Below are 24,293 nucleotides of genomic sequence, written 5' to 3' on the forward strand. Positions count from 1 at the left end.
CAGGCTCGGTTGTAAGGGGGAAAGAACCAGGCTCCCTGCAGAAAGTGTGGGCAACCCAGAGAGGAGAGGCAGTCGGCACTTTTACCTCCTGACTCAGTTAATGACTTGTCAGCAGCTCACTCCGGAGCGGGCAGCGGGAGGAGAGCTCGCTGGGAAGCGTGCGGGAAGCATGCTTTCAGCAGGCACATGTGGGACTGCGCCACGCACGCCTTTGCCTCGGTGCTCCGGCTACAGCCTTCGAGAAAGTGGGTAAGAGCCCTTGAAGCTGCAGCAGGAATGTGCCCCAGGGGAGCCGCCAACACAGTCCCAAACTGAAGCCACCGCAGGGTGTGTGCTGTCAGACTGGTTCTGTCTGCCGCCCTCCAATCCCAGCTGCAGACCTACCCGGCTGAGCTCATCCCGACAGCGCGGAGCCTGGAGCATCAACTCTGCCAGCCCTGAGCCCCAGCATCCATCCCATCCGCTCCTCAGATCCCTGAGCGGAAGGAATCGCGGCCATCCCACCTCTCACCTTATTCAAGAGAGTCAGTTTGATCTCTTTGTGAGCGCTGAAGCCCCCCTGTTGAGACTGGGGGGCTGACGGCGGCTGGGTCTGGGGGAGCTGCTGCGATTTGCTCCCCTGGGTGGGCTTGGCTGATTTCAGGAGCTGGCCGGGCACATCCCGTTTCCGCTTCTCCTCTTTAGCGCTATCTTCTTTTTTTGACTTTCCTGTTGAAACCAGAGAGAAAATGTAGTGACTTGTGACCAGTTTCCTTTTGCCTGCCCTCCCTTTGCAGGGCAGGGCAAGAGGATGCTGCTCCATGGACTGAGAAAGCCCACACCAGTTAACACACCACATGGCCCCAAAGGTAAAAGACTCAGGAAACCAGAATTTCCAGAGAGAGGACACTTAAAAAGACAAAGAACAAAAGGCTCTTGCTGCCAACTCTGCTATGGTCTAAAAAGAACAGAGGAGGAGCAACATGATACTGGTGTTATCCAGAAGATTTAGCATCACTTTGCAGAGGTGAAAGAGAACAAGGTAAGAAAGGAAGCATCAGGCAGAACTCTCAGGCAGGAAAAAGCATCTTTACAGTCAGAGACACGTGGATGGAAGGATGCAAATGTGTATTTGTTCCAAAGCCTCCCTTCTCCAAGGTCTTACCCTCCTCAGATGAAGCCTCTGTGCCAGCCGCAAGTGTCAGCCTCTGCTCAACAATCTTCTCAGAGCCCATAGAATCCCAAAGCAAGCTGTACGCAGATCTCTACTCCCCACCTTCTTTACCCAGGACCTCTCACATAAGAAAATACCAAACCAGGTACCTCTACCTTTCTTCTGCTGTGCTGGGGTTGGGGATCGGGAGCTGGCTGAGGAAACAGGACTGGCCAAATCTGCGTACATGTCTTCGGAGTCGGCGCTGCGTACGGAGCTGCTGCTGGAGGAGGCACTAGAGACAGAAGAAACGCTGCTCACGCTCAGGGACCTGGAAAGAGCCAACAGCCCGTTACAGTCATGAATGCAACAAGAACCAGGCAGAGATGAGGCAGACACCTTTGTCTCCTCAATTGCCCTGCACGGCTGGGATGTCAGAAAGCTGCTAAGGCAAGCAATAACCAGGAAGAGACAAAGGCCGTGCCTCCTGGGGTGCAGACGATATGAGAAATGTCAAACATGTTAGATGCAAACCTAGAAAGTACTGTTTATTTGTAAACAGGATTAAGGCAATATGTAAACAGGTCACTGTTTCCTCAGGTAAACAAAAAGTGAAAGCAGGGTGTGCGCTATTATGTACAGGTCAGCGTTATGGCTCAGGTCAAGGGTTCTCTGGCAGTGTTTTTGTTGTTTGGCACACATCTATTCATAGAGGCTTTAAAAGCCCTGGAATCCTACAGCCCACAGCTCCTGCCCAGCTCCCCAGGGTACAGGAGAGACCAGCTGCCTGTTTTGAGGATGCACATAAAGTCATAACTGATAATGACAGGGGAGACGCTTTTAAGATGGCTATCTTCTAACAGTGCATATAAGATGGCTATCTTCTTATGGATTCACAACATTGTGCCAGACAATTATTATATTAAAGAAGAATTTCTACTTAGAAATGTAACAGACGAAAATACAGGGCTATGCATCAGACAGACTTCCCTTCAGGGGCACACCACCACCACAGCTTCGCTATATTGAAGTGACTCCAACAATCCCAGCTACCTGGGGTTGCCACCATCACACAGGACCAGGCGTACTTTAACTACATGAATATTCAGGCAGCCTCTCCAGCAGGTTCTGCAGGCCTCACCGACTTCTGTGCTCTAGAGACTGCCCTGCCAGCAAGGTCCAAGTTCACTCCCTGGAAGCTGGCTTGGGAACGACTGAACGGGCTGCAGCAGCTTCAGCATGGATAGCCCTGGAAGGAGCTGCGAAGTGTCTACCTGCTGGCATCATGACATAGACAGTAGCAGCCTTACAGAATCTAAAGGGTCTGAAGAAATCTGCAGAGGGGATTTGGACAAGGGCCTGTAGGGACAGGACAAGGGGAATGGCTTTAACCTGCCAGAGGGGAGACTGGGATGAGCTCTGAGGCAGAAGCTCTTCCCTGTGAGGGTGCTGAGGCGCTGGCACAGGGTGCCCAGAGAAGCTGTGGCTGCCCCATCCCTGGCAGTGTTCAAGGCCAGGTTGGACACAGGGGCTTGGAGCAACCTGCTCTAGTGGAAGGTGTCTCTGCCCGTGGCAGGGGCTTGGAACTGGATGAGCTTTAAGGTCCCTTCCAACCCAAACCATTCAACCATAGAAAGATTCCATGACTGTTGCAATGGCAACTGGATGAGCCAGAAACTCCTTCTCCAGGAAAGCTCCTGGCTATGAGGTTGTGACAGCAAATCTGGTTTGGGCATACACTATTTCCCCCTTTCCCACACACCTGAGAAAGCAGCAAGCACAGCCCCAGTGCCACACAAAGAACACCTGCATTAAGTTTTACCCATCTTCTCCTCTCAAGCCCAGGGCCGTGCAGAGCCAGCGCGCCCAAGCGCTCTCTGAACCTCTTGCATCACCCCTGCCCGATCTGATGAACGTGACAAGCATGTAGTAAACAAGTTTGCATTTCCGTAAAATAACGCGGATGTTAAACCTTGGCGTTTCACAGAGTTCAGATATGTGAATTACCGCTGGTCAGAGCCAAAGTCCTACTTAATCCACTAGTTTTACACTACAGGTCTACTGTGTCACACGGAAGTGTTGTGTTTCAAGGCTGCCTGTGAGGTTTCAGGGGTTTCTGTGTGCGAACAGATTCAAAACAGCTGAACGAAGGACTTGAAAGAGGTTTATTTCATCACTCTTTACTGGAGGGAGTTAGCTGTTTACAAATCCCACAGACTAACAGTCATGTAACTATTCACTTGGGGCTAAACACAAAGGGAACTGGCCATGCAACTTTGCCAGCAAAGTAAAAATATCATTAGCTGGGCCTTTTAGGTATTTTCTGACCTACCTCTTTCTGACAGGCCAAGCATCTTCCCTAAGGACATTCAGTAACCAGACGCAGTAGAGGTTCAGAAGAGCAAAGCTCCGTAGCCTGGAACTATTAACTTCTAAGTAAATTAGGACGTGGGATCAACCCTTGCCATAATGAGATAATTCAGTCATAATTTAGGTCAAAAATGGACAGTTTGGCACACATGGCAGATTATTTCCTTGAATAAGGCACGAGGACACTACCAATGTCATACTACTGTCATGATTCAGGACTTTGGATTTGTAACACCACACAAAGAAACAATCTTGTTTCACATCCTATTTGTCTACAGCTTCCGATACTTGAAGCTACTGAGAGCTTTTGCTGTGAAAACCACAACAGTGAACAATAGTTATAATCTCCTCCTACTTCAACAAAGGTTGTGAAGGATCAAGGCTGTACCTGGACTTCCTGGACCCAGACAGAGAGTGGGAGACTGAGGCAGATGATGATCTGGAATGAGATCTGGAGAGAGACCGAGACAAGGACCTAGACCGGGAACTGGAACCGCTGTAGCTGCTGGCACTGCCACTGATGCTGCCGCTGATGGTCCGCCTGCAAGACAGCAAATGACATCCTCACCTCGCTGTGCTGTCGTGAAATGGGGTTGGAAGGAAGTGCTGAGGGACAGTTTGAGCATGATGCTGTTGTCCTGTATTGCATACGAGATCGGTGCTTTGGAAGTGTAATTGTTTCAGATGTTCTTCTCAACCTTGTGTTTGCAGTCCTGAGGAAGCATCTGTTTTCTGAACAGCAGGTGCTTTATGCAAGACTGGGTAATGCTAATGAAAGCCAGGCAAAGAATAAGCTCAAGTAACTTAATCCTGTACTGATACCAGGAGCAAATGCTTCCTACTGAGAGAAATTGCTAACTGCAACTACACAGCGGGACTACCTTGTATTTCAGGCTTTACGAATAATCATACCCATTTTTTGTGACTAACACACCACTACTAACATAAATGGAGCTGTTGTCATTTGCACAGCAGGGAGATTAGAGGACTGCAGGGTTTGTGTGGGTATAAGCGTGGAAAAAAAAAAAACCCAAACCCCAAGACTGGAATAAAGAATAAAGGAAGGTGGCTAAAGATATCCAACATTATTATTAACTAGTTAAAGTGAAATGGAAACTAGAACTGACGGGGTTTCTAGGGAAAAGAATCTGTCGTGATCTGTTTTCACCTATGGAGACATAAACGCTCAGAGCCCAGGCCTTTTCTTTGGCTATTGGGAAGAAATGGGAGATGTAATCCCATGCAAAACGAAGAACTGACTCAGAATGCTTCTGAAAACCTTAGTGGAAACCATACTTCCAGCCATCTTCAAAACACAGACAAAAACAATCATTCAATGATCCATGAAAAGCATATGTGCCTTACTGCAGGCATAAAGCGTTCTCAGTCTCCTTACGTGTCCATAAACCAGGCATTTCTAATAAATACACTTCTTATGCACCAAACTACTGCTTAGTCTACCATAGACTAGACACAGATACCATACTGGTACTTCACACATCCTTCTTACACTAGATATTTTGATGAGTTTCACAGCTGTGCTTGGCTGGCTCCATGTTCCTCCAAGAACAAGCAATGCTACCTGCATTTGTCATAAGATTTTCAAATACAATACAATGGATTAAGCCTGATAAGCATGTTTAAATACAGATAAGTGCTCCTTGTTTGAAAGCCATCGGAAGCCTCTCTCATTTCAAATGCAAAGGGAGAAGAAAGGCAACAGAAACAGTTAATAGGACAGACAGAACAGGACACTTGAAACATTCAAACCAGTCACACAGGATGAAGCCAGGAAGAGAAAACAGAGCGGAGGAGCCAGCAAGTTCTGTATGGGGGACAGTGAAGGCAGTGGAGCTTTCCCTCCTCTTCTCCAGTGGTTCTGCTAAGTATTGATGGAACCAGCTCCCAGGACCACACAAATACTCCCTGCATGCTGGCAAACATTTAGAGTAAATGGTCCAAACCCATCGCCACAAACCTCAACACATCAGATCTGCTCTCTGGACCAAACGCGCCTCTCCTTCCTTGCTGCACGGCCTCTGCAACCAGCAGCTCTCAAACATGCCTTTTTTTGCACTGCAGACCCTGCTTTTTGACACATTTAATGTATTCCACCTACTTCATCCCCCAACCAGCCTTCAGAGGCAGGAGCCACTCGCTGTGGCAAGTCAACAGCATCACCCCCAACTCCTTCCCTCTCTCCCCATTTCCTTCCTGCCCCAGGAAACAGGTTTCTCCTTTAATACTGAAGAGCCCTTGTAGTGAGGACTCCTGAGAGAACCCCAGGATTTGCTGTATCTGCCTGGAGATCAAGCCTCACTCCACCCCACAGCTTTCTTACCTCCTGGGTGGAGTCCTGGTCTGACGTTCCTTCCTTCTTGCCTCTCGATTATCCCCTGGTTTGGCTGGCTCAGGTGCAGCTGTTGTAATTTTAGTGAGTGGCTGAGGGACTGGAAGGGCAGCTAGTTTCTTCACAGATTTTTCACTACAAAAAAGAAGATTTTCATGATTTTGTCGCCAAAATGGGTAGGTAAAGACCACAAATGTTCTCAAAAGCAATGAAATGCACTCGTGTTTATTGACGACTGAGTATTACATAGGTTACTGTAGCTACAGACACTAGCTGTTTCACCAAAGCACACTCAATACAGGTTCCCCTAAAGGGATCCATTTCTCATAATCTAAACCAAGTCACCTTTTCAGACATAAGTTACTTTACAACAGCCAATTCTGGAGACATTTGACTTGTAAATTAACTACTGAAGTAGACTGTGTGGAATCACTGTTTCTTATCCATTTGACTCTGTGTGTTTTTATCCAAAACACATACACCTACTTAAAATCTGCCAGTCAGGTTTCAGAACCAAACACACAGAGTTTATGCAGAAATCCTCTTTCACTGCCTCACACAGATCAGGGTGCAAAAGAGCCTGCGTATGCAGCTGTCCCATAGGACTCATCCTTGGCTCGTGTTTCCATGTGGAATGCTTGATGGGTAACACCACTGCAGAGGACTGCTACACAATGTTTGAGACTTTATCTACGCATCCACTATGCGAGTAGTGCTTTGGCTCTTCAGCACTGCTCACTTCTTAGGGCTTAGAGCACTTCTTAGGGCTTAGAGCACTCCAACCTCTACTCTAATAGCTGGTTACTCCTCAACATCCCCAGCACTGATGTCACACCTAGTATTAACTGGGGAGGAGGCAGCCGTCTGCATACAAAAATAGAGACTGTTAATTCCTCCTCTTGTGCTTAAGAATATCTGTATTTATTCCCTGCAGAACACAGGATTAAGCACATGCAATGTTATGCAGTGAAAACAATCCCCATGCTAGTGCAGGCTGCTGGCTGGTGTCGTGTGTTACCTAACCAGCACTGCAATATTCACTAGGAGGGTGTAAAGTCATCGCTGCAGGCAGAGAGCGTGTCCTGAAAGGGTTGAACCCTCTGAATTGAGAAGGAAAAAACAACAAAGGCAGGTCAATTAGGTACAAGAAGTGTGGCAAAGGGGATTGTCCCGTATTCTGGAGAATTCAGGGGGATTCCCATGGTGTAATCTATTTGCAGGTCACCTTGAAAGAGGTGACATCACTACGGTGTTGTGTCACCCGCCAACGTACCCATAATTCACTATGTATTACAGGACTTTGTGAAATAGCACCTTCAAGTATTTAAAAGAGCAGGAGTGCTGGGATAATCTGCCAAAAACAGTTTCATCGCTACAGTACTGCTTTAATTTGTCACCACTGTGACAAATGGAAAAGCAGATGAGGCTGAACCATTTCTTTATTCTAAGGCTGTATATTAACTAAAGCCACAGTAGACAAACGAATTAAACTTTCTTATAGCTCCTGTGCAAACATACCTGCACACAGAGACTGTTTAAATAATAAACCATGCATGTGTTTAAACACTCATGTATACATATAATACTTAAGGTTACTGGTACAGTTGGATTTAATAAGTAAAAGTGTCATCTTTTAATTAAATACGCAAAGCTAAGCACTCTTCTATGCAGGTCATATTTTCCATCTTCCATTTCCTCCTTAAGCTGTCAAAATCCTACTTGTCCTACAGTAGTCCAACAGTCCTACAAAATCCTACAAACCAGAACAGTCTTGACTCAGGGATTGGGCTCCTGTTTGGAGCCTCTTCTGTGCTGCTTTACCAGAATGGAGATGGAGCCTTACCCTTTCCCAGCAGGTGGTAATAACTCCCCTTTAGCCTTCCCAAGTGGCTTGTGTGGAGATGGTGTTGGAGAAGGAGAGGGTGAAGATGAGAAGGACCGTGATCTAGAAAGGAAGGACACATCACTCAGTCTCTGGGACCGCAGAAAGCTTTCGGTGCATTTAGCCATCACCCCCTCCTTTGGCTAGAGACTGCATCCCAGGAACTAGTTCCTGTGGATCAGAGGTTATCCTAGTTTTATATTTGAATTCTGTTCAACAAAACTAACTTCTGTCACCAGAACAATGGTAAAAGTAGAAAACAAAAGGGTTGACCGCAAGAGAGGCACTCAGATATTCCACACCAACACCTGAGGCTTTCTCCATACTCTTTGTTTTCTCTCCGTAGGGAGAAATAAGGAGAAAGCAAGTAGGATTTTGACTTGCAATTTCAGCATGATTTGTTTCAACATGCTCTATGTTCCTGTAGCTCCATGTACAGTTTACCCTTTAAAGGCCAGCAAAAAGTAAAACTCTTGGGAGAAAGACAAAAATACATCTAACTGGGTATCCATAATTTCTGGAACACAAGGGGGAAAAAAACCCAACCAGAGTATATCAAAGTCAACAGATCAAAGGGCAAAGGCTGCTTCCTAAGATCAGGACTGACCAAAGAGGCAAGCCACTTACACAGCTCACCAGATGCTGGCATTTGAGTGATTCACTCCACCACCAAGGCTGGAAGTACCCTTGTTGCAGCCTAGTACTTCAGAAAGCCAGACACCTCAATGACTTGCCTTCTGAAGAACAGTTAGGCACTTGGGTGTTCCTCACTCTCCTGCCTTCCCACAGAGGCATCTAATTGAAGTGTGTCACCTCTGCCTGGTGCTGTCCTGCCAAGGGACAGAGCCCGGGATGGGGTGGATGGGGGAAGGCCAGCCTGCTCCCCAGAAACACATATGTGCTTGCATCAGGATAACTCCCACCTGAGCCTTTCCTAGGAGAAGCCATGTCTCCAAAAGTGACACTGTGCACTCCCATCAACTGCGTGATCCACTCTGGGTTATTTGTGTGACTTCAGCTCTGAAGAGGTGCCTAAGGAGCCAGTTCTCCTACTATGCATATTCCAGACTTGGGAAACTGTCTGCAGGGGCAAGGAAGTGGCAGGGCAATAAAAGAGCCTCTGTTTAATCAGCATGGGACACTGAACTGCTACTTTGAAGTGTGAGGACTATTAGAAGACAGAACTGCTTTAATAATGTGATTTGCCTCTTTAAATAGAAATTCCAGTGCAATAGAAAAGAGATGCCGGTAACTTCTTCCAACCATAAAATGCAAATGATGGAAACATCCATCTCAGCCAGACTCCTACAACTGCTCAGCTACCACAGTCATGGGAAAGAGCCCAGCCACAACACCGCAGTGGGTGGGAGCACTGGGGAGAGAAGGGGGTGGCTGACGTATCTGCTTCATTCAACAACCAAACCAGCAGGCTGCCTTGCAGTCTGTTGTATTTTCCTCACTCAGAAAAGTGGTTTGAGCGTTTTATTTCAAGAGTCGGCTATTTGTTTTCAAGGAGCAGCACAAGTGGCTGCTAGCAAGTGTTTGGAAAACAGCATACCATTACTTTCGCATCCAAGGAGTCATTACCTGGACCTGCTGCCTGAGAAAGAGCTGTGTCTTGAAGAGCGACTAGAGTAAGAGCTGTAAGAAGATGATCTGGAACGAGACCGTGAGGAACCTGAACCAGAATAGGTGGATGAACGAGAAGAGGACCTGAAAGAAACATATTATAATTAAGAGCCTATCCAGAAGTCCACTGAGACTAATGTCCTGTTTCCTGTTTGCTCTTCCCAAGTTCTCAAACACTGCTCCAAAACCTACTTGCCTTCTCCACAGTGACCTGTCAGGACTACAGCCTCTCCTCCATCTCCCCTTTTCTTTTAGAGAGGATCCTGTTGTTGCTGCCCTCTCTGTGACCTTGAATAGGCCTCTGCTCCTTTAGCTACTGATTTTCCATCCCTCTTCAGGAACTCCTTCCACACATTTTCATGCCTTTACACCAGACGATCCCCTGATAGGTTAGGTCACACAGGAGATAACAGAAAAGTCTCAGGTGCAGTGATCCCAGCAAGAAAAGCTATCTGCTTCAGGAGGGCTTTGGTTTCTAGATCCATATCTTCAATTCAGCATGTTCCTCATTCCTCTCTGATACTTTTTCCCCCTCTTTTCAGAAGCTTCAAGTTCAAGCATTTAAAGAAAATGGATCCAGCTTATGCCTCATCTCCCCTCAATTCAGGGTGCTTCTTTCCAAAAGGTGGGTTTTCCTTGAGCTCACACCCATTGGTTTCCAAGCTCCAATGCAGCCCTCTAAAGCTGCGTTGAGCCTCCACAACCCCAGTTTTATCCCAGTAGCATCAGCATGCTTCTGGAGTGGGCTCACCTCCTCCCTCCAGCATCGATGTTCACAGCTTCCAGCTTTTTCTGCTCCTACTAAAGAAAGCTGTCATCTAGATGAGTTACTAATCATCTGGACTGCAACCACGTCTAATTTACCTCAAGAGTGACTTTTCCAAGGACCTTTCTTAGTCTTCAACAGATCACAACACAGCACTCATAGTTACATACCCCTCTGACTTCCATCTCACTCCTTACATGCTGGTCTCCATAGCTGTTACTGAGCAGCAAGTCTTGAACAGCTTTCCCAAACATCTCAACACCTTCCACTGACTAGAAAGCACCACGTTGCATTCCCTGACACACTAACACAGCTTGGATGCGACATGCTCTTTGCCTTCACTCACCTTGAGGAGCCAGAAGCAGATCCTGAAGAAGCAGAGGTTTTTCGGCGCCTGCGTGCACGGCTGGGAGACATGGACACACCGAGCTTCTTTTTGGGAGACTTTGATCGGCGCCAGGGGTCCTTCCATTCATCTGCTCTCTTGGACTGAGTGGTGGTAACTGTGGTTGCCTCCTTCTCCTTCTTTGGTGGCTCAGGTTGACGGCTGGACAGCAAAGAGAAGTAGCTGGGATTATTTACTTCTTTTAATATAGTAAGCCTAATAGAAACACAGGACCAGGAAACATCTCGGAAATCCATCCTTTATACCAGTACTATCTCTTAATCTCCACTGTGAGATATTCAGCATCATTTTGGGGTGATGAAGTCTTAGAGCACCTATCATGTCATAAAATCAGTGACTGCAAGCCCATCAAAACACACTATCTGTGAGTTTTGTCAATTACTTTGTTGTACTGACCAAGCAGTGACCAGCCAGCTGATTTCAGCTTTGGCTTTTGTCCTCCAAGGAGTGGGCATGAGAAGATGTAAGAGGGAAGGGAATAGGAAATCTGGTTGTTCTTACACCTATGCCAAATAGCAAGAGCTGGAACAACCCAAACCTGGTAGGCAGCTGCTGAAAATACTAATTAGAACTAGACTAAGGACAGACACTGAGTGTGCACCTGAAACACTGTGTGGATACAGCAAACTGCTGGAAACAACCAGCAGGCACTAAGAGATTCAGCCTCAATCACTCCCCGACAGTTCCCTTATCAGAACATCACGTGGGCCTGTGTCACAAGTCTTACCACAACCAAGATCCATCGATCTGTTTTTACCCTTACAAAGGGGATGGTTACCTCATCAACTAACGTGAAGAAGTTAATAATAGCTGTTTTATGACCTTATTATTCTCTAGGTGCTTACAAACACCATCGAACATGTGCTTTTTTGTTGATAACCATGAGGACGTGACTAGTCAGGCTAGACACCCTCAATTTCTTCCCTTCCCTTTCAAAGGCTCTAATTGGATTTCCCCTTTTGCTTTGGTTCTCTGGACTTCCCTTCTCACCTACAACCCTCTGAAAATAGTTCAGGGCTAACTTTCCAGCATCTGCATCAGCTACTTCCTTAAGTATTCCAGGATGAGCCAAGTTTCTTCCAGCCTAGACGTTATTACCTCTGTTATCTATGGGTGATATAACTTGGGAATTTTCCTTGCCCTCACCCGCACACGACTGTTAAATTACCTGCTTATAACCTTCTCTCTTGGGTTTTAGGCAAAGTTTGTGCTTGCTGAAAGGTTTATGAAGTCTCCTGCGCTCATCAAATTACTAGTAATGATGCCTTTATTCCTTTTCTCAAAATAATGAGCTCTCTGAGAATTTGGGAGAGGAAAGGCACCTTCCATTGCTGGGTTCAGCCAGTACCACCCCATTAGTCACAGGACTGAAGCAACCACTCCCCACACAACTTCCTCTACCTTTTGAGATAAAAAAAGCAGCCTCCAAGTTTTCTAATAATCCTATGGACTGAGTTTCTTGCCACAACACTTTTCCAACAGACAACAGGATAATTAAAGCTCTTCGTTAGCAGCCCTTTGAAGGCTTCACTAGTCACTAAGAAGTTTCATCTGCTCCTCTTTTGGCTGTATTAAAACACAGTCAGAACTCTCATAGCCTCTCATTTCTTCCAGAACATGTATATGCTGACTTTAAAGTCCAGTGCAGTATCCCACTCTTTCCCTACACTTTCCTTTCTCCCTACTCTTTTTTAATTGCTGATTAACTCCAGCAATTTTACAATTTGTCCCACATCTATCTCGGTATATACAGAATTTTATGGGAGGACAAACTCTTCTTTCACATTCACCTCTCCCACAAGTCTCACTCCAGCTTCAGAAGAGGACGCTTACGTATTAGCACACAAAATTGCTGACTGTCTAGTGAGAGAGTCCCAAGCAGGGTTATGGCTCAGCATTATTCACTAGCATCTTCACTCAGCACGATCACCCTTCCCAGCACTGCCCTAATGTATGCTATTTAACACAGCACACAGCTATTTGCAGTAGCCTGGTCTAGTTTTCCATATCATAGCCACAACTGTATCTGAGTATCTAATCACAGAGGAAGACCATGACCCTGAATATAGGGTTGAAGATAAATTGGACTTATTATTTATACTCTGACAACAGTAAGTAGTCATAGCCAGGGTCAAGCTCTTGTTCCAGCAGATGCAGTACAAACTCATTTTGAAGCCGTCTTGACCTCTAGGGTATCATCAAAATAACTAAGTGCAAATCAGGAGATAAGAAGAAGGTTGGGAACAGTCAACATAAAAATCACAATATCACAGACTGGTTTGTGTTGGAAGGGACCTTAAAGCTCACCCAGCCCCAACCCCCTGCCACGGGCAGGGACCCCTTCCACTAGAGCAGGTTGCTCCAAGCCCCTGTGTCCAACCTGGCCTTGAACACTGCCAGGGATGGGGCAGCCACAGCTTCTCCAGGATCAAAAAGAGCAGAAAAGAGGAAGAGAACACCATAGGAGGATGGATAACGCTAGACTATATCCCACTTCAATGTCGCTTCTCAAGGGACCACAGTCTGCATGCTTTGGGACACGCAGGGGGAATATTCTGTTGGCATAGGCAGTTTCCATCTCAATACCCGGATAAAGCCTGCTGAGAAGCTTTTCACTGCAGTGTCCGAGGTGACACACGTGAAAGCCAACAAACACCCCTGCTCCTCTCTCCAGGCTCAACTCTCCTACAACAGTTTTCAGAAAGAAAACTCTCCTACAGAATTTATTCAGTGTCTCTCCCAAAAAACCCAACTTGCCCACGTTCACATCCAACAGCAGCACATCCTGCGAGCTGTACCTCAGCTCCAAACCCACGTGAGAACAACTCAGGCTGAACAATACAACTTGGGCGCGAGCTTGGAGTGAAGATGACTAGGAAAGCAAATCTCATTACTTGCACCCATTACCTGGTTTGATGCAATTCTCTCTCGATGAAGTCACTTTCTGGAGGAAAGGTTTTTACCCCAGGAAAACCACAACAGAAAGCCTCATTTCTGGTTATGCTTTGGCTTTTTGACTCAGCATTAAATATGTTACCATACGATAGCCAAGAAAGAAAGATGATGCTCATGTCAGGACATTTTCAAAGTCTTTCCTCAAGAGCTACCTGCGTACCCAACATGTAGCATCACCAAATAAACTTGTTCAACTTAACACAATGACTGCTATCTGATGCCATTTGGCTTGTCTCCTCCAGTGGAATTCAGGAGTCAGAACTGACAGTAAGCTGGAGCAACTGCCAAGATCCTCACCGTCCACCTTACACTAACATCTCAGTTACAGCCTGTGTGAGTTTCACCAGAGAGAGTGTTGGAGGCTGGCAGCCCACTGTACAGTGTTTCAATCAAATTTACTGCTGCATACTGATACCATGCAGTTGCTGCGATGAAAGTGAAGGAAGCCTTAAGGCTTGTAGAGAGAAAAGCTCACTGAGAAGAGGCAGCAGTCACCAGCCTGCGGCTCCCAGCCCAGATGAGGAAGGAAGGCTGCCCAGAGCTACGCCGAATCCGATAGCTGCTCCTGGTGCTGCATGCTGGGTGGGCTGAGCGATGTATTGGATCCTGAGAAGCAGGAGGCTTCTTCCTCACTTTCACTCTTACAACTGTGTGATTTTTCTCCTTCCTGTCTTGTGCTGGATCTGGCTCTTTTGGGAGCTCTCCAAGTGCCAACTGAACTCCTTAATTCAACAGGGAGAGGAACAAAATAAGAGCAGTTTGCTGCTGGGTTGGCGAGTCCAACCAGCCCATGGCAGGGTCTGAACAAAGGCGGGAGCTGACCCATAGTGAACAAAGGAAGGAAAGGACACAAAAAGCTTGGCTGCTTCATGGTGGTGAGCCAAGACATCAGCTCACGGTGCTCCACTTCAGTTTATCATCCTCAACCCAGCACAGTTACCCAGGCTGGTGCTGCAGGCAAACCCAATGCAGAAAGTGTGGCTGGCAAGTTATAGGCTACCAAAGCACATGTGTGAATCCTGGTCTCCTTTTTCTCCAGATTCTTAGGAAACATCTCAAATATTTAAGAATTAACTCCCTAATTAGCTAAACCCATGCCATGAGGTTTTAAAAATCAAATAAACTAGAGAGGGAGTAAGAGAGACTGACAAGACAGGCTGATCAAAAGCAGCTTAATTGCCTTGCAGAGCCCTGAGGAGCCGCATCCTGCGTCACCAGGGCACGAGCGAGGTCTGCAGAGCGTAGCTATTTCCGAAGCCCATTTTAACCTTAAAAATAACTAAATGCTTTATTTTCCAGAACGAACACGTTAATGCATATTTGGCTGGAATTTAATTACGGCAATCAAGCGGAGAACTGAAGCTGAACGTGGCTTTGGCAACGAGAGGAGGAACAAAGGCAGCTCCAGCTGGCAAGGCAAACCACAGCGCAGGTCAGCCAGCTCCCAACCGCACGCGCTCGGGCTCCCAAATAAACCCTGGTTGAAGCACGTCACTGAATTCAACACGGACTTGGAGGAGGTGGGGGGAAAAGCGGAGCCGCCCGGGCTCGAGTTTTCCTCCTCGTGTATTTATGCAAATGACGCCAAAGCATTTCTAATCTTAGAGGGGGGAAAATAAGCTTCCTGGGGAAAGTGGTTCCTTCCTTCCCCCTCCCCGTGGGACACGGCTCCCACAGGTAACGCAAACCTTATCACCCACGGTGGAGGGTGACGTCAGGCTGGCTCCAGGGCTACTCTTTTGGCCGGCAGTTACAGCTCGGTTTTCTGAGAGAGGAAAGTCCAGCGATGACTTAAAAGCCGTTTCGTTTCTTGCAGGAAAGCATTGCGTCAGCACCGCCGGCTTCCCTGCAGTGTCAGTGGAATTTTCCAGAGGAAGCGGACTCGAGGAACAACCGGATCCATGTGCCAAAGCAGTTGTGAAGAGACCTGCAATGGCTGCAAAATAAACTCCAGCAGTGTCTGTGCACACCGGGAGGTTTTTCTCATCTCGGCGCAATGAAGTCACTTGTATTGAGATGGACAACAGCTCCCAAAAACCACCTCTGTGGAGCTACAATGGGAAATGCTGAACTTTGGAGCCGGTGCTAATTGATGTTGGTGAAGTATTAGATTGAAACAACTCGAGATATTTCAATCTAAAGAGTTATCAGTTGCTTAAAAAAAAAAAAAAAAAGATTTCTTCAAAGCCAGATGGGGAGAGGCTTTGAAATTAAATAGTGGAGATACAATCTGAACCTGCAGTATGAAATCATCACAGCACCTAGATAAACATATCCCAGATGCGATCTACCCTCAGGGCTGAGCATTTGACGCCTTGAGAGCCTCCTCTAAATGAGAGGTACCCGCATGCAGCGATTCTGCCCCGGTCTTTGCAAGGTTTTAATAAAATCCAGTGTGGGAGATCTTTCCAGTAATTCCATCTCCGAAATGCCAAAGAAAAACACATTCCTTGAGATCCACATCTGAGTCACTCGATGCCCTTCATCTTGATTTAGGGTTACGAAACCCTTCTACTGTAGAAGCGGAGGCAGAACCTCAAGCACCATGAAGACTAACGAAAACTCCAGTCAACAGAAATGCTTTGTGGAGAACTTTGAGAAGTGTTGCTGATTTGGTTCATGGAGAGTTTTTGTTATTGTTAACTTCCCAAATGAACTGTGAGCAGAAACAAAAGCAAAGCTGTCTAACCAGGTTCCATTTCTCTGGCTGGAAGCTGCACCACCAAAAACGGGGATGTAAACAAGTGATGGTGTTTATCACTGCAGTGTTACCAGACAGGGCGCGCAACCGTGAGTCTAAAGAACCACAGTGTCAGCATGGGGCATGTTCTGCATGTGGGGAGAAGGGAAATCCTCTTTTGAGCAGTGCTGCATGGTGCAGTGCTAAAGGCAGCATAGCAGACTTCTCGTGTGCAACGGAGGTCTGGAGCTCTGCTCCTGCTGGAGCCAAAAACTCTTGTTTCAGCCTGGGAAACCAAACAGCCTGGGGCCATTTGCTTCTCTTAACTCTCTTCACCCCAAGAGGCAGCCCAGGGAAGGTGCAGACAACTTGAGAGCAAACCTATGCCTCCTGATGAAGGCTGCTTTTCCCCCTTGGTAGCTTCCCATGGATGTAAGACCTATTTAGAGCGCTCCAGGGTCTTACCAATGCCTGACTCGAAACCAGGAACAGCACGCAGTTGTCTATCCTGCCTGCTCTCCCTCCTGTGTCTGGACAAACAGGAACAAATGAAGGATTTCTTTTAAGAAACAGCCAATATTTCCACAGGGAAACATGAGAGAAGACAAAACCCACCAGCCTATCACACCACCTTTATACAACAGGATAGGATGCTATTACCAAGCACACCAAAACACCTAGCTCTATTTGAGTGAGAGCTGCTTTCAAACAGAGACCCCACACAAAAACCAGGGAGCAGATCCAGAGAGCAGCATGGGGAGACCACCGAAAGCTGTTGGAGAAGATGATGAAGACCCAGGAACACTTAGAATTACAGATTCTTCCAAAAAACGAGTTCAGTTGGTTCGTGATCACACACATACAGAGTCATGAATCACTTCATTTGCATTCCCTTACTTTTGCCACTCCTTTATCTAATCAACCTCACTCCATCACTTTCTAACTTGCAAGCCCTGGGTAACTTGCATTCACTGCTTTCAGACTCCAGGTTATCCTGCTTATTAACTTGCTCAGCCCAGAGATTAACAACAACCTATTGCAAAGTCAACTTGAGCTAGCTTGGAAAAACAACACAAGGGTGAGGGAACACACAACCTTCTGTCCCAGGGTCTGCAGCATTAGATAGCATCTCACAACAGAGGGCTACTGCCACCTCACCAGAAGCTGTAAGGTAGCACAATGCTCCTTGCTTGAAGGGTTTCACAAAGGATTTAATGACTTGCTACTTTCTGACATTGCTTTAAATGTCACGGTGTCCCTGCTTGCAGGTGTTATTTTTGTATCTTAATGGCTGCATAAGTGCACTCCATCAATAGTCTTTTTCCTTCCAAAAACCCTGTTGCGTGTGCGATAGTCACGGGATGGTTCACCAGGGCACTGCTCCTTCCTGGCAGCTTCAGAGCTGCTGTCACCTCCTGTTGGCCTCTAGAACATCTCTGAAGACAACCACCACCTTGTCCTCACCCTTCTTGGCACCTGCACAGAATTATCATGTGCTCTGACCAAGCTTGTCTGCATGGAAATAGCTTTTAGGTCAGATTTCAGGACAAACTTCAAGGCCTGGAGAGGACAAAGTTCTCACCCAGAGGCTCATTTTGCCATGCTGCATCTCACCAGGGCCCACAGCACCTCCTGCAAAGGAAACTCAGGTGGGAAAGAAACCAACACGTATCTCACAGACCTGTAGCACAGGAGTGCTTCCTCCTCTTCCTCACATGGTTGACAACCACCTAGTGCCACCAAAGCCAATGTGGCAGTGATACTGAGCCTGCTGCCTTCACCCGTGGGTCCAACTCCTCAACATCCATTGGTGCTTTGGAAATAAAACTGCTACCAGGTTCCATGACACTGACTGTTGCTTAACGCGCTCCTGAAACAATCAGATTCACTTGGATGATGGCAGGATAAAGACCTACGCAACAATAGAAGGATTAAAGCAAAGTAATACTACTGTGGACAGGGCCTTTGCTCGCAGCTGAAGTCCAGCAGCCTGGGTAAGAACATCTTGCACCGCTCTACGTTTCTTCAAATAACATTTCATGGCATTTCTTTATCCCCAAAATGCTTTGCACAGCAGTGAGCTACACTGGCAAGGCAGAGATATAAAGCAGAAATTTTGCACTCAGCAAAATCAGTCACAGCCTGGGGCATCAGAACTCGTTCTGGAGATGGGGAACACGAGGACAGACAGCCGAGTTATCCCTCTAGTCAATCATAAAGTGTCCTGGCTTGTTTAAGTGTTCGATGCCTGAGGAGGGAGGAGGAGAAGGAGGGGGAGGAACAATTTTACTAGCATTGCAATCTCAGATCGTAAACTTCTTGGAGTGCTCATCTTAAGCTTGGGGAAGAAAAACAACTGCAAAGCAGCAACTGCACGCTCCTTCAAAGAAGAGTCCAATCCACACATGACAATCCTACTTCAAGCCCAAACACTGCAGCCTCTTTTAAAAGGTTCAAGGAGAAGCATTTGCCACCGAATCCATTAGGGTTTATAATCATTGTTTGTTGTTAAATTCTAATCCTCCTCATCTATAGCAACCGGTGATGCCAGGAAGTCCTCTGGCTTCTCTGTGTTATTACCCATAACTGCTCTGCTGTTGTTTAGAGATCAGATTAAGCCTTCCTACATTCAATATAATGGAAAGGGAATTTGTTTCCATATTCCTGGCTATTTGCTTCTCATTTTCTTTCATCCTTTCAACTCCACGTTCTGTATATCAGTTCGTTCCCGCCTCTACCTGAGGGAGCTCCAAGCTGATGGACAGACCAGCATCTACCTGTAATTACAGACATCCTCAGCTCTGCCTTTGGCAAAGCTCGTGGCCGGTTGCACAACCTCTGTGGAGCAGTTTTCCAATCTCCCCAGCTCATTACTAAGTGAAGAGCAGGGCCGCGTGGGCTCGGCGCTGCCTTTGGTGCAGGAATGTTAACGGGCAGCTGCCTGCAGCCGGGCAGAGCCAGCCCCCATCCATTGCCATATGATGCCTGGAAAGGCCGGACTTGCCAAAAGCCGGGATCTAGCAATTAGGGAAAGCCCGGAGTCTATAAATAGACCCATAGGTGAGCGCAATACCACTATCATGCATCCTGCTGTCCAGGAAGTGCGAAGCAATCACAAGCATTTAACATATTAAACAAACTAAGGAGCTGTTTAATCCCAAAGTGACAAACCTGACCCTCTGCAGCACGGTATGAAGGTATTCAGAGGAAAGGTGAGACAGCTCGGAGTGCCAAGAGGAAATTTGGAGCCTGTCAAAAAGGTTTTGTGGGACAAAACGGCACTGCCAGAGCCAAGTCACACCGTAAGTTTGACGGAGGCTTCTGGGGAATGCTACGTAGGGAAACACAAACTGCTGGATGAGAGATGTCTTCTCCAAGGGAAAAGAAGTTGACTTATGTTTCCACTTTGTTGAAAAACTTACTTCTGCAGCTTTGTTTTCTCTGCAAACATCCATACACCTGTAAATGCTTCAGCAGTCAGACCATTCACGTCAGTCAGTCAGAGCATTCACGTTGGTATTGGGCTTCAACAGCGGGAACTGAAGAACCATTAAGAGTACTTGGAGAGCTGCCTTTAACACACAGGGCTTTCAGGTTTAATGGGATAAATACTCCCATTAATTCCATTCTTCCCTACGAGGAGATACTGTGTGTAGGTGCTCACCTAGGATTTTTTGGGGAGATTTTAAAGCTTTCTGTTCAATACTAGCTCCTTATTCAACATAAAAATGACAAATGCTTCTCGCCACCGGCTTTTAAAGCTCCCTTAAACAGTGCTTATGTCAGAGAGGGGGCACGGGAGAGAAGCAGGGAACCCGTATCCACAAATCACGTATCACAAACACCACAAATCCTGTGTCTCGGCTCACACACATGGTTACACGGGGCGAGATGGATCCAAGGTTGGGGAACACAGCCACTGCACCTGCCCAACAAACCTTGGGCAGCACTAACAGCAAAAGCTCTCCCACAAATCCCTGCCCCATCACCCTTTGAGTGTTAACAGAAGGAGCAACCAGCAGCTTGAGCCTTGTGCAGTGATCCCAGTGACTGTTACTGACTAACAACCTGAGCTGCCCATCAGCTGATGTCCCCTTCATCATCATCATCACATAGTTCTGGACAGCAAGATCTCTTCCAGCACTAACTCAACAAGAGCAGAACCAACAGCAAATGTGATAATTACGGTGCACAAATTATGGCTGTAAGTGAAGATTGTAATTAAACGTGGCACATAGTTGAATGTACTCCTATAACCACCCTGCTATTGCACCAAAGCGCTCACAAGACACCTTCAAACTGTTCTGAAACTCTGACTTCCTCTTGGAAAAAAGGGTCGTCATCAAAAATCACATTTTCTTCTGGTAATGCAAATAAAAAGTCAGGGTCAGATTCAAGACTAAAGCCTGCTCCCACCTCAAATCACGTAATTCCATGCAGCACCTCATTCTGGGCCTTCTCAGGCCTGTTCTTTGTTAAAACACACCACGCTCATGATTTTTCACACATTCCTCTAGTGCTCAAGAAACACCACAGACATCAGGCAGAAGTTCAAATATGTCTCAGGAAACAGCTTCCCTGCACCCTTTTTTGCTCCAACACTCACATATGCATGCTTGTGTGTCCACATGTTCCACAACATGCTATAGGAAGTCTCTATCTGCCACTCTTTCCAAGACACTGGCACTGCTAATCAGCTTTCCTGGAGAGGTCCCTCACAAGAAACTTGCTGGTTTTCCCTGATTCTGACCCAAAAGACATGTGACATCAGAACTTTCCGTAAGACAAGTTCTATACTCTGCAGTGATATTTATACAGTGCTTCACAAATACGCCTAATTCACTTACATTATTGTCAGTGAAACAGAATAGGAGCCACTTTTGAAATTCCTAGACTTTTAGCCTACCTGGCTCAATTTTCTCTTGCACGCAGGTCAGAACCAGGATTTTCAGAAGAAATGGGCAGTCAGAGGCAAGAAACCTGGCTCTACACCACACCCCACCATAACACCCAGCACAGACTCATTTCTAAACATACGATCCCTTTACCTTTTCTAGCCTCTTTGTGGACTTTAACTTCATAAATCTCCAGATACATTTGCTACCCACAGACTCCCAAACCAGCCCTGCCTCTTGTTAAAGGACAATTGTCAAAGCCTCAAAGGGAGCTGCCACCATCTGCAGGACTCCCTCAGCACTGGGTACTCAGCCAGCTTCCCAAGACATGCTGTAGCCTCGAGGGCACAGGGACAAGCTGAACATCTCCATACCTAGAGGCCAGAGGACAGATGCTCTCCTTTCAGCATCAGGTTATGCACGCTCAGTTCTCACTGATGTTTTAGCTCCACTTAGTGGCCAACACGGCTCACTTAAAGCACTGCCTTTCTCTTGAAACTGCCGCTTTACTCAGGTTGTGGACAACAGGGGTCTTCCTCCACTCTAATCAACATCACCCTGGTTCACGATCCACAGGTAAAACAGTGCAGCTAAAATGGCAAGTCTGAATTCCAGCAGACACTTACCTTGGTAGCAGCGGGGACCGGGGCTTGGTCTTTTCTTTCTCCTTTTCCCGTTCCCTGTCCCTGTCCCGGTCCCGTTCTCTGTCCCGGTCCCTGTGCTGCCTGTCTTTTTCATCTCTCTTCACCCGTTCTCGCTCCCGTTCCCACTCTTCTTTCCGCCGCTGGCGCTCCTTGTCGCGCTCGCGTTCCCTTTCCCGTTCTCGCTCGCGCTGGCGCCGCTCCCGTTCCCGTTCCCGCTCCCTCTCGCGTTCCCTTTCTCGTTGTCTGTTCTCTCTTTCCCGTTCCCGTTCTCGCTCTCTTTCCTTTAAAAAGAAAAGGGAAATCATTGTGTGGTAACATCCCCTAACAAAGTGGGTACCAAGGATTCAACGTCTTGGACCGCGAGGAACTACGTACACCCTCCCATGTTAGAGCAAAGTGTTGAGACAGATAAATGTGGAGCTTGCTGGCCATCACTGTTTGCTGAGCAGGCAGAAGGTGGAAAGGAACAAAGCATACATCATACTCATCACAGCTGTAATTTTCAAAGGCAACAGTCAAAGATTAATTTGGATCATTACGCTTATTAAATAAATGCACTGATGTTTACAAGTATTTACTCTCGTTGCTAATCGTGTTTAGCTAATTAACTGTACAAACAAGCACCATGAAAATAATTGATGGTGCAGCATGTGCAACAATAGCGAGGACAGGCTATTGTTTATGCACTGCTTCTGCAGAACAGTAAGGTCTTCCAGCAAAAGGAAAGCCACTTTGTATAGGATGTGACAAACACCACCGAAAAGCTCCCCACTGAGCAGGACTTAGTATTTTTTGCCACTACTCTCAAGGCACAACAGGTTGCATGAGGGCAAAAGGAAGCAGAGGGAAAGGGTTCATAGCCTTATTTTCAGGGAGCTCAATACCTTACAGCAGTACAACACCAACTGACCGTATCTGGGACTTCAGCAACTGGCTGGGTGCTTTCCTCACCTGACTTGATCAACTAACACGGAACTCCAACAGCAGTGGATAGTCACGCTGGAGCCTCTGTCTGCACGCCTGTCCAGATCCAATCCTTTCCGTCTGTCCCAATAACTAACAAGCAAACTGTTCCTCTGTCAGGTTATTTCCTGGAAACTCCTTCCCTCTCCTGACATGTCCAAGAATGGCTGCAGATGTGGCTGTATGTGCCTGGTATGCAGAGATGCAGCCAGCAAGACGAACCATCTTCCCAACTCAGACATGCTTTTGCCTTCACCACACCGCAACAGAACCTCCTCCCATTCCTGGCACTTAGAGTGAGTGTGTTCTGTGCAGTAATTAAGTCAAGATTTAACTATTTGCAAGATTAAACATCTTGAACATCCATCAAAAGTCCTGTTTCAACCCTGCACTGGAAGCATGACAAGCGCCAGAAGTACCTGGAAGAAAGCTGAAAGGAGAAGCGCGGAAAGGGGTATTACCTTACTTACTCTGTAGTTACGGTATGGATCTGGGTCTGTATACTGAACCCTGAAATTCTCATACTGCCCACCACGCCAGAACCGTTCTATTTCATAGTCATAATAGGGATCTGTATAGGGATCAAGCCTACAATGAAAAACAGGGAAGGTTAGAAAGGGAAGCATCACCTTGTCGCCACACAGAAACACTACGTATTCTAGCTCAGGTTTTAGTCACTGTGCACTGACAAGAAAAAACATATTCAAAGGAGTATAACCATGCACAGTGGTTTATTTTCTACATATCCGAAACAGACAGGCTTTTTAAAGTGAAGCTTATCAGAGAAAAGCACAAACCTTTCTTGATAAACACAAAAGAAGAATGCTACAAACCAAATTCAGCCTTTCAAATCAATGTGGTAAAAATGCTTTTTATAGCCACTTCAGGAGTATGCAAATGTAACAGAACATGTTTTGCCTCATTGATTTTGAGCTGTGTTTTCTGTTCATGCACACAGAACTAATCTCAAGCACCCTCACATCAGAAGTGGAACGGATGGTGATCTCCTACCCCCTTGCCACCAGAGATGATGGGTGCATCCCGCTGCCACCAGCACAGGACATGAGCTGTGGCTGAGCTTTCCACTGGGAGAAGTTAAGCTTTGGGGGAAGGCCAGCAACACTGCCCCAGTGCCTGGAATTACTCCATACAACGAAGATAACTGCATCTGCAGGTCAAATTCTCCAAGACAAAACGGGTGCTGGCCCTCCAGCACACAAATGAATGGGCAAGCACGTGGCATACCCTGCCCAACTATGAAACTGTAGTAACTTTTGGGTCAAAAAAGGATTTAAACCCCACCCTCCTTAAATCTGCAATGTTTCCTCCATTTCATGAATTCTATTGACATTATTAAATGGTTTTAATTCACATACTCAACAATATCCAATCCCTGCCAGCCACCTGGAGTGGAAATATCAGATCCATTGCAAAGATGGGGAGGTGGGTACAGGAAACAAGAAACTTCCAGGGCCACAGAGCAGTCAGTGGCAGAACTAAGATATAAAACAAATGCTCCCAAATTCCAGATTATCTATAATGAGACTCTGACTTGTAAGTAAGAGGAATAAAGGGCCCACTTTTGCATTTTAAATAATCTAAATTTCTGCCAAAAATCTAA

The 24,293-nt window shown here is 46.6% G+C and overlaps 1 protein-coding gene across 7 annotated transcripts in view; it reads right to left on the minus strand.

Annotated features, from left to right (window-relative positions):
- ZC3H18 (zinc finger CCCH-type containing 18) overlaps positions 1 to 24,293 on the minus strand; it is a 48,742-nt gene that overhangs the window by 5,533 nt on the left and 18,916 nt on the right. For 4 of the 7 annotated variants that reach the window (XM_030512012.1, XM_030512008.1, XM_030512010.1 and 1 more), the window contains 9 exons: positions 23,134 to 23,260; positions 21,692 to 21,990; positions 10,476 to 10,676; positions 9,322 to 9,447; positions 7,696 to 7,797; positions 5,844 to 5,987; positions 3,891 to 4,043; positions 1,309 to 1,463; positions 512 to 708 (listed from right to left, as the gene is read on the minus strand). In XM_030512012.1, the coding sequence (XP_030367872.1) occupies positions 512 to 708; positions 1,309 to 1,463; positions 3,891 to 4,043; positions 5,844 to 5,987; positions 7,696 to 7,797; positions 9,322 to 9,447; positions 10,476 to 10,676; positions 21,692 to 21,990; positions 23,134 to 23,260 (1,504 nt within the window). The remainder of the gene's footprint in view (positions 1 to 511; positions 709 to 1,308; positions 1,464 to 3,890; positions 4,044 to 5,843; positions 5,988 to 7,695; positions 7,798 to 9,321; positions 9,448 to 10,475; positions 10,677 to 21,691; positions 21,991 to 23,133; positions 23,261 to 24,293) is intronic. The other 3 variants (XM_030512013.1, XM_030512011.1, XM_030512014.1) reach the window with 2 other exon arrangements.

Source organism: Strigops habroptila, chromosome Z (genome assembly GCF_004027225.2).
Source record: "Strigops habroptila isolate Jane chromosome Z, bStrHab1.2.pri, whole genome shotgun sequence".
NCBI classification, from domain to species: Eukaryota; Metazoa; Chordata; class Aves; order Psittaciformes; family Psittacidae; genus Strigops; species Strigops habroptila.